Raw genomic sequence first — 9224 nt, 5'->3', positions numbered from 1 at the left:
ATATCGACCTGAAAGATGTTTTAGGTGTTGATCCTGGTATGATTTTTACTTTTTCGCAAAATATATCGCTGGTTATGCTCTATAACACATGTTTTTTTTTGGACTGCTTGTTTTTGTTTCTTTTTGTTTTTTGATTGAAGTGAACTTCCTGGTTTTGTATTATTTTCATGCAGGTCCATCTCTTGGTATCGAGGAAGATAATTTCTCACTTTTCGAGACTCAGTCATTCACACCAGAAGTACAGATTATCCCTGAAGAGAATTTTGATAGTCTTGTAAGCAAGTCAAAGAAGATTATCCAGAGGCTGCATTCCAATACCAGAAAATCTTCTAGGAATAAGGTTCCTGACACTGCAGAGAAGGGGAAGGCTGATGTAGTTTTGCTCGACGACGATGATGATTCTGATGACTTTGTCACTCAGCTTGGTAAGAAGCTTACTGCGAAGCCCATTACAAAGGATGTTCGGCGCTGTTCTCCGACTAGCAGTGATGATTTTGAAACTCAGAAGCCCAGGCAGTCTAGTGCTAAAAATCTGGTTCTTTCGAATAAAAGGCCTACTAAATTGTCCAATAAGTTCAGGGAAGAAGTCCCAAACTTTGTACCATATGTGTTTCCTCATTTATCCAAGGCCAAGCAGATGATGGAGTTAATTCTAAGCAAGGAGTACATCAAAGCTCATGGAAGGTATGTTTTTCGTTTACTACTTAGTTAGTTTTTTTTTGTGGCATATGAACTTCATATACTGTGCTGAGTGAACTTCTCTAGGTCTTTTTATTTTTTTATATGCTAAGTGAACTTCCCTAGTCTTATATATATATATTTTCTCTTTTTTAATGTGTGTGCAGTGTCCCCCTGGTGAAGTTCTGCAATGATTTTGATGATCCTGTTTTAGTTGATGCCAAGTACATGTATAAACTGTTTGGCCGCTGTGAAATGTTGGAATCCGACATGATGGATCATATCATCAGTTACTGGAAGGATGATCCAGGGATGAAATATATTTTTGAATCTGGCTCTCGTGTTTTGATGTCACCTCATACTATCCCTGTAGGTTTTTTCAAACATTGAAAATTAATTTTTTCAGATATACCTTTGTATGCATATACTTACTTTGTATAGTTTTTTTTTTTTTGTTTGTGTTTTGTGCAGTACTTGCTTGATTTTGCGCCATTCAAGCTAAGGGACAGCAATGGTAATCCATTACCGAGACAACCTTTTGATGTGAGGTCTGCTGCTAAAATGTTCAAGCGTTATGTTCGGCCTAATGAAAATTTGCTGAAAGCAAAGTTGGTATGCTTTTTAATCTGAACCTCTTCATATTTTGCTGTAGTGAACTCCCTTTGTTTTTTTTTTGTTTTCACGTGCGTACTTCCTTTTTGTTAATTTCGGTTGTTGCTGAACAGATCATCATCCCTCATTTCATGCATGATCATCACTCTGTTTATGTTATGAACAAGTACACTGGTACGTTGGACATCCTTGACACTAGGAGGTATACTGGTCTGGCACATACTTCAAGGAGTCGGCACCATGAGGATCGTGTTGAGATTGTACGTGATTTTCTTTTCATCATTTATTTATTTACTTTTTCACTGCTATCATTTTTACTTTTTTTATGTGAACTCATTTGTTAATATAATGTGAACTTCCCAGCTTTTTTCTTTTTATGTGTACTACTGCAACCATTCAAACTTTTTTGTCTGTACTGATATGTTTTTACAATATGAACTTCCTAGCTATTTTTTATATTTATTTAAACTGCTGAAACCATCTGACTGTGTGTGTTAATTTGATATGTTAGTACACTGTGAACTTCCCAGCTTTTTATATGTTTTTTAAACTGCTAAAACTATATGTAGTGTGTGTGAACTGATATATCAGTACTATGTGAACTTCCCAGCTTTTTCTTTCCTTTTTTGTTTTTAAACTGCTGAAACCATTCACTTTTTGTTCTTTTTTTGTTTTTGCAGATTAATAGGATGGTGGCCTTGTTAAAACAGGTGTATGGTGTTGCAGAATTTAACAAATATAATGGTAATATACAGTGGGATGTTGTTGCTGACAGGTGTTCATATCCAAAGACTCCGGCACAAGGGGCTAATGAGTGTAGCTTCTATGCTCTAAGAATTTGTGCTACATACGGTGGTGATAAGATTGCTGATAATATAAAAAACCAGGATGTAAGTGTAGTGCTGTGTTTTTTATTTGTATAGCTCTATTGTCTTATTTTTTACTGTTTTTCATATGTTTTTTTTTTTGCATTCCTGATTGTCTACCAGCGGCGTGTTGAGGATTGGAAAGCTGAGTACATGTATCAGCTCCTATTTCATCCCAAGAATGAAATTCTGGCGGAGCAGTGGCCTAGTATGTTGAAAGATCTCATGCTGCTTATTGGTCTATGTTCGCAGACAACCCAGCGATCATTGGGATCTGCATGATGATGATCTGATTCAATTTCTTCGCAATTAGTAGTTGATAGGATATTCAACATTTTTATTTTTGTTGTTTTATTGAACTGAACTTCTCATTATGTGATTGAATTCAGGATACAGATGTAATTAGTGAGGATATGGTCTTTCTTTTTTCAAAACAGCAAGCTGTACAAAATATGTGCTGTTTTTTTTTTTGTTATTAGTGAACTTCTCTGTCATCACAGTGTAAAAGTATTCCCATATCCATTCGTTTTTCTCAATGCAAACTGTACTATTTTTTATTCCCGTATATTCAGAAATGATTTTTCATGTAGGAACTTCTGTGAACATAAACTTGCTAATCTTTTTTTCATTTATAAGCGAACTTCGTACTCACTCTATGTGAACTTCTTCATAAGCATTCTTATTACATCAACAATACTGAAACACAACCATAATTTGTTCTCGGGGTGCTGATACAAAACATAAGGTTCAATAAAGTAAACTGGTACATAATTTTATTTTCATAGTTAGTTTTTCAGACTCAGTTGCTAAGACGTGTCACGAAGCAGCCGAGTTCTCTTGTTCCGTCGTAGAAGCAGAACATGCAGATATCTCCATCTTTTATTTCTGCACCCATGACTACATCTGGCCAATTTGTTGTCATCACTGCATTTCCAGTTGCAACTTTGTTTATCCTTACCCGTGTACCAACCCAGGCATTTGTGTTGGAGGTTATTGGAATTGTTGTTGGCTCCGTTAGATAATTCTTTAGGTGTTCTTCAGTGTATTCCTTATCGAAAGTCTGCATGAAAACACATGAAAGTGAATATCATATCCATGTTCAGTGTATTCTGTAAGTGAACTTCACAGTTTCTTTTATCTGGACTTCAGTAAACATTTAAATATCGGAAGACTGTAATAAAGTTAGTAATACATGTTGGTTCAGCCAAAACATCATATGTAATACAGTTAGTGTACGAAAATAAAGTTTTGTAAGTTGGCGTCTTTGGTATTACCATTTTGCCTCTCGTGATGTTGTTCGTTGTCTTCCCCATCTTGCATACATAATATGGGATTGTTGGCTTGTAGTCAAGTACTTGCCTTTTGAGATGATCCAGATTTTCCTTGGTCATTTCAACTTCATTTCCGAAGTGACAGTGCTTGTCAAAGATTTCAAATCCATGAATAGTTGGACCTGCATAAAAAATAAGCACATTTTTAGTTCCATAAAGTATTTTTGAAAGCATTTCTATCTTTTTTTACCTCTTTTACAGGTCTCTTCATCGCTTTCGCTGTCGCTGAGGATGACGTACGATGGACCAGCAGCCATTCCTGTCACAATATTCCAGCATAAAACATTTTTTGTACTAACAGGACCTCATCACTTTTTTGAACTGAACTTCCACTTCTAGTCTGCATTTTGTGTTGTCTACATTTTAAACTCCAACTTCTTTTATTATATATTTTTTAAGTTTCCCAATCACAGTATACTAATGCCGGCTGGATACATGTTTGTAGATTTTAAAACCCTCCAACTTATTTTATTTTTTGTATATTGTTTTCCATTTATTTTCACAAGTGAGCTTCTCGGGAGTTCTTATCTGAACTCCTGTTCTTGTTCATTAGTGTCTATTCCACCCCCCCCCCCAACCCTCTGCCTAACATGTTTTTATTTGATTTTTTTGATAGATCTATCGTATGCAAAACATTTTTTAAGTAATCTCTAAGGTATTTATTTTGTTAAGTTGTTAGATCTTGTTTTTTATACTAGTCTAGATTCAAAACCACGGCCATGAAGGATGAAAGAGAGGAAGATCCACGGCGATTCAATGAGTAGATGGGATGGGGATGGGTTAGACGCACCTTCTTTTTGTTAGGTAATCCCTTCGCTTTACGATCTTTGGATTACTTTTCGGTAGATCTTGCTAGAATTCTCTTCTTCTTCTTCTTCTTCTCTGTTCTTTTGTTCTCCCTTTGCTCTTCCTTCGACTCCTTCTCCGTGGGATGTTTCTTCCGGCGGAACACCAGGCAGTGGTTGACTTTTTTTTGCGCCGAGTGGTGGTTTTTAGTGGGTTGGGCGTGGTTTGGTGGGTGGGGGGTGGTTGGTTGGTGTGGAACAGCTTTTTATTTTTTCAGTGTTTTTACTCTGTGCGAACGTCTGCACTGTTATCACGTGAACTTCTTTGTAGTCTTTTTATGCTTTTTTGTTTTGTGCTTGCACGTGAGCTCACAACTGGCCCCGGATAAGATCCTTTTTTGTTTGTTATCCCGCAGGATTTTTTTGTTTTTTTGTGGTTATCTCTCGGCTGTTTCTGTTTTGTTTTATTGGATATGTATTGGTTTGTTCCCTGAATTTGTGGATCACGACGTCTCCTGTTACATTTCTGGAACTATAAATACATGTCTTTTTCCCTCTGTGTTTCGGTGCATATCAATCACCGATTCTTCTCCCTTTCCTTTTTCTTTTTTCTGTGCGTTTTCTCTGTTTCACCGATTGCATGGCAAACCCTCCTTTTTCCCACGAGTTCACATTCCCCTGCCATGGCACAACCACTATGAAGGTCCTGTACACAAACGCAGCAGCTAGTGTTGAGGAGTGGCTCACCAATGCTGAAGCTTCCCTAGATTCTTCTGCTAGGAAGATTGTTGGTCTTGATGTTGAGTATGATAAACTCAGTGGAACCTATTTCAATCCGAAGAAAGCTGCTGTGATCCAGCTATGTGTTGGCACTGATGTTCTTGTGTACCACATATGCCATGCTGATGAGAGGAGTGAAAAGTTGTATGATTTCTTTTATGGCTATAGGTACACTTTTGCTGGGTTTTGCGTCGCAGAAGACCGCACCATTCTGTCACGTTCAAAGTACTATGTTCATAATGTGAAGGATATCCAGGCAATATGGAGAGATCCGGACAACAGGAAGAGAACTCAAGGTTTGAAGGATGTTGCTGGAGCTATTATAGATCCAATCTATTTTGAGATGAAGGATGGTTTTGGAAGGGCAGAGCACAGGATGTGGGCTGATCCGCCGCCTCTACCGCCTAAGCATTTGGAATATGCTGCACGGGATGCATATGCCACGTATGAGGTTTTTCGGAGGCTGGATGTGTTTGAGAGGGGCTTCTTCTCCTTATTCAAACATCCCGAGAAGAAGCGTGGCAGGGATTGGTGAAGATTTTAGTTTTGTAGGGACATTTTTATTTTTATTTTTTCTATGATCAGATTGTAATCGTTTAATTTACCTACACTTTCTTTTAGGTTTTATGTTTAAGAGAATTCCTTAGTTGGTTAGATCTGAACTTCGCAGTCATAATTTTCTCTTTTTACTTTGTGTTTCCCTTCCCTTTTATTCATTTTATAATACAATGAAGATGTCCCTATTTTACTGTTTTTTGCAATCCTATATGTTGTCTGTTCATTTTTTTAACAATTCAGTACCATTCACGTATGAATAGTATGTGAGAACTTCGCAGCTGTTGATATCTGAACTCCTTTTTTCTTGCATGTGTGTTCCTGTTTAATTTTTATACAAACTTTTTTTTCACACCGTCATACATAGTGAACTTCGCGGATAATCGGCTGTGAACTTCCTGCTGTTTTTTTTAATCAACATTTTTACGTGAAAAACTGCCTAGCAGTTGAATTACGCGGATAAGGTCATTTTTGTTTCTGTTATCCCGCAGAATTTTTGTTTTCTTGTTATCTCCATCGGCTGTTCTATTTATTTGTTTTGGATATATACTGTTTGTTTCCTGAATTCGTGGATCACGACGTGTTTGTTACATCTCAATCTATAAATACAGGTCTTTTCTTTTTCTGGCTCGGTGCACGTGAATTACCAATTGCTTCTTCTTTCTTTTCTTCTGTCCACCGATTTTGCATGGCAAACGCTCCTTTTTCCCACGAGTACACATTCCCCTGCCATGGCACAACCACTATGAAGGTTCTGTACACGAATTCAGCAGCTAGTGTTGAGGAGTGGATCACCAATGCTGAAGGTTCCCTCGATTCTTCTGCTAGGAAGATTGTTGGTCTTGATGTTGAGTATGACAAACTCAGTGGTACCTATTTCAATCCGAAGAAAGCTGCTGTGATCCAGCTATGTGTTGGCACCGATGTTCTTGTGTACCACATATGCCATGCTGATGAGAGGAGTGAAAGTTTGGTTGAGTTTCTTCATGGCTTTAGGTACATTTTTGCTGGTTTTTGCACCACAGAAGACTGCAAAGTTCTCTCACGTTCAAATCTCTATGTTCATAATCTGAAGGATATCCAGGAAATATGGAGAGATCCGGACAAAAAGAAGAAACTTCAAGGCCTGAAGGATGTTGCTGGAGCTATTATAGATCCAATCTATTTTGAGATGAAGGATGGTTTTGGAAGGGCAGAGCACAGGATGTGGGCTAATCCGCCGCCTCTACCGCCTAAGCATTTGGAATATGCTGCACGGGATGCATATGCAACCTACGAGGTTTATCGAAGGCTGGATTTGTTTGAGAGGGGCTTCTTCTCCTTATTCAAACATCCCGAGAAGAAGCGTGGCAGGGATTGGTGAAGATTTTAGTTTTGTAGGGACATTTTTATTTTTATTTTTTCTATGATCAGATTGTAATCGTTTAATTTACCTACACTTTCTTTTAGGTTTTATGTTTAAGAGAACTCCTTAGTTGGCTAGATCTGAACTTCGCAGTCATAATTTTCTCTTTTACTTTGTGTTTTCCCTTCCCTTTTATTCATTTTTATAATACAATGAAGATGTCCCTATTTTACTGTTTTTTGCAATCCTATATGTTGTCTGTTCATTTTTTTAACAATTCAGTACCATTCACGTATGAATAGTATGTGAGAACTTCGCAGCTGTTGATATCTGATCTCCCTTTTTTTCTTGCATGTGTGTTCCTGTTTAATTTTTATACGAACTTTTTTTTCACACCGTCATACATAGTGAACTTCGCGGATAATCGGATGTGAACTTCCTGCTGTTTTTTTTTAATCAACATTTTACGTGAACAACTGTCTAGCAGTTGAATTACGATATATTTATTCTCACAACATCCTGTGTAGAGGTTTAAAATAAATGATTTTTATGAAAATTCCTGTTCTTTACATTTTGGATCAGCAGTAGCATGAACAAATAGTGAACTTCAGCAGTATATTTATTCTACACAATGTAACCAACTACATATTTGTTTTCAGTATGAACTATTCTATTTTTTTTTCCTTTTTTGTGTCTACCTCTTCCTGGTACTCCTTCTTATAGGTGCTGGTGTAGTTTGTGTTTTCTCCTTGTTCTTCTCATTGCTTCTATCTTCCATTGTGTTGCTATCATTTTCTGTTGACTGCAGGTGTAATAGCTGTTCCTCAAGCTGCCTTCTTGCGCAAGTTCTAGAGTTGTGTCCCCTTATCTTATTGCATGTACCACAAGCTTTCACCCCTTTTGGTTTCATTGTTGCACCATCACTTCTTTGTCGTTCAACAATCTGTTGTTGTAGTATCTTTTCCCTGTTGGGGCATGTTGACGCGTAGTGTCCTAGCCTTAGGTTGCACACGCTGCATTTCCTTTGTCCTCCCGTTTTATTTAAGTTTTGCAGTTTGCTCTCCACATCTGGTGTTTTCTGTGTATCTTCTTGCTCAGTGATATCTTCATCCTCATCTTCTTGCTCATATTCTTCATCATCCGTCTCATCTTCGAAGCATTCACCCTCATCTGTGTCCAGTTTTTCCTCTTCATCATTCTCTGGAATGTGCTGGCGAGCAAGCAAGTTTCTTATGCGGACCTTGATATTTGCTGAAGATGCTGTAGGCCCATACACCTTCTTATGTGTTTCCAAGAGTGTTTTAGCCAGCTGCCTTGCCTTGCAGGTTCTGGAATTGTGGCCATTAATTTTATTGCATGTTCCGCATAATCTTGTACCTTTCGGTCTCCCGTATTCATCTAGTTCTGGTTCCGGACGGGCAGGTGCAGGGGGTTTGCATTTTCCATTCCTCCTTGCAGCATCTGTAGTCTTGCTTCCTTTTGTTATTGCAAGTAGTGGAGGCTGTATATCTGCATATGGATCATTGTCCTCAGTCTGAGGAATGTCGTTGTGCTCGCCAGTTTCTCGTGTTGTGTTTTCTTGGTTCGATGACTGCTCATTGTTCTCCATCTCTGCATCCTCATTATTCTCCATCTCTGCATCCTCATTATTCTCCGGCTCTGCATCCTCATTGTCCAGGTTTGTATTGGCATCTCTGAAGGCAGATAATGCTATTTGGAATTTTGCTTCCGAAGTGCATCCTTTGTTTATAATTTTAACTGCTTCACTGTAAAGGATTGTTCGTCTGTATTCAATTGAAGTCCCATCGTCTGTTGTTGTCCTGTAGTCTCTGCGGTTGTAATCAGGGTTTGTCACTGCATCTTTGGTGTATCTCTGGAGTATATACTTGCTTGGTATCTCATCCAGGCGTAGGTGCTCAAAGACAGCTATGACATGGTGGCAGAACAACCCTGTGTGTGCATAAAGTTAACATTAGCTCGGTTAATTTTTTTATTTTTTCGTGTCAACGATTACTTTTTTTATATGCATCTGTAGTGTAATACAACCAAAAGCAACTGATGAAAGAGGCTTTTTTTTTTTACCTGTATGTTCCCACAGTTTACATTCGCATTCATAGCGGCCTTCAACTTCATCTGCTAGCACTCTGAACTCATGTCTTGACCAAGCGAATTCTTTACTACGATTGTAGTGATGCACAAGGTAAATGTTGGGATTATCCTGGGAAGTCTTAATGCGGAAAGCTGTGCTGTGATATTGCCGCTCCCGGAAAAC

General features: G+C 38.2%; 3 protein-coding genes across 3 annotated transcripts; 2 read left to right on the top strand and 1 right to left on the bottom strand.

Moving 5' to 3' along the window:
• Positions 1-2955: 2955 nt before the first annotated feature.
• Positions 2956-3744, bottom strand: LOC139835580 (uncharacterized). The gene is made up of 3 exons (XM_071825444.1): positions 3678-3744; positions 3431-3609; positions 2956-3216 (listed from the first exon to the last, which is right to left on the bottom strand). Exons 1-3 carry the CDS (start codon positions 3742-3744, stop codon positions 2956-2958), a joined length of 507 nt encoding a protein of 168 aa, XP_071681545.1.
• A 1225-nt stretch (positions 3745-4969) lies between these two features.
• LOC127328822 (uncharacterized) lies at positions 4970-5587 on the top strand. The gene has a single exon (XM_051355394.1). It carries the CDS (start codon positions 4970-4972, stop codon positions 5585-5587), a length of 618 nt encoding a protein of 205 aa, XP_051211354.1.
• A 765-nt stretch (positions 5588-6352) lies between these two features.
• Positions 6353-6970, top strand: LOC127328823 (uncharacterized). The gene has a single exon (XM_051355395.1). It carries the CDS (start codon positions 6353-6355, stop codon positions 6968-6970), a length of 618 nt encoding a protein of 205 aa, XP_051211355.1.
• The last annotated feature ends 2254 nt before the right edge of the window (positions 6971-9224 follow it).

This window comes from Lolium perenne, chromosome 2 (genome assembly GCF_019359855.2).
Source record: "Lolium perenne isolate Kyuss_39 chromosome 2, Kyuss_2.0, whole genome shotgun sequence".
Taxonomy (NCBI): Eukaryota; Viridiplantae; Streptophyta; class Magnoliopsida; order Poales; family Poaceae; genus Lolium; species Lolium perenne.
Note: the sequence above shows the minus strand (reverse complement) of the source record. Positions and strands in the feature narration are given on the sequence as shown.

Excerpts from the sequence above, each read along its gene's own strand:
- LOC139835580 (XM_071825444.1), bottom strand. The coding sequence starts at position 3,744 with ATGGCTGCTGGTCCATCGTACGTCATCCTCAGCGACAGCGAAAGCGAT. Across the intron at positions 3,610-3,677 it reads TGAAGAGACCTGTAAAAGAG|GTCCAACTATTCATGGATTT; the intron begins GTAAAAAAAGAT and ends TTTTTTATGCAG. Across the intron at positions 3,217-3,430 it reads ACATCACGAGAGGCAAAATG|ACTTTCGATAAGGAATACAC; the intron begins GTAATACCAAAG and ends GTTTTCATGCAG.
- LOC127328822 (XM_051355394.1), top strand. The coding sequence starts at position 4,970 with ATGAAGGTCCTGTACACAAACGCAGCAGCTAGTGTTGAGGAGTGGCTC.
- LOC127328823 (XM_051355395.1), top strand. The coding sequence starts at position 6,353 with ATGAAGGTTCTGTACACGAATTCAGCAGCTAGTGTTGAGGAGTGGATC.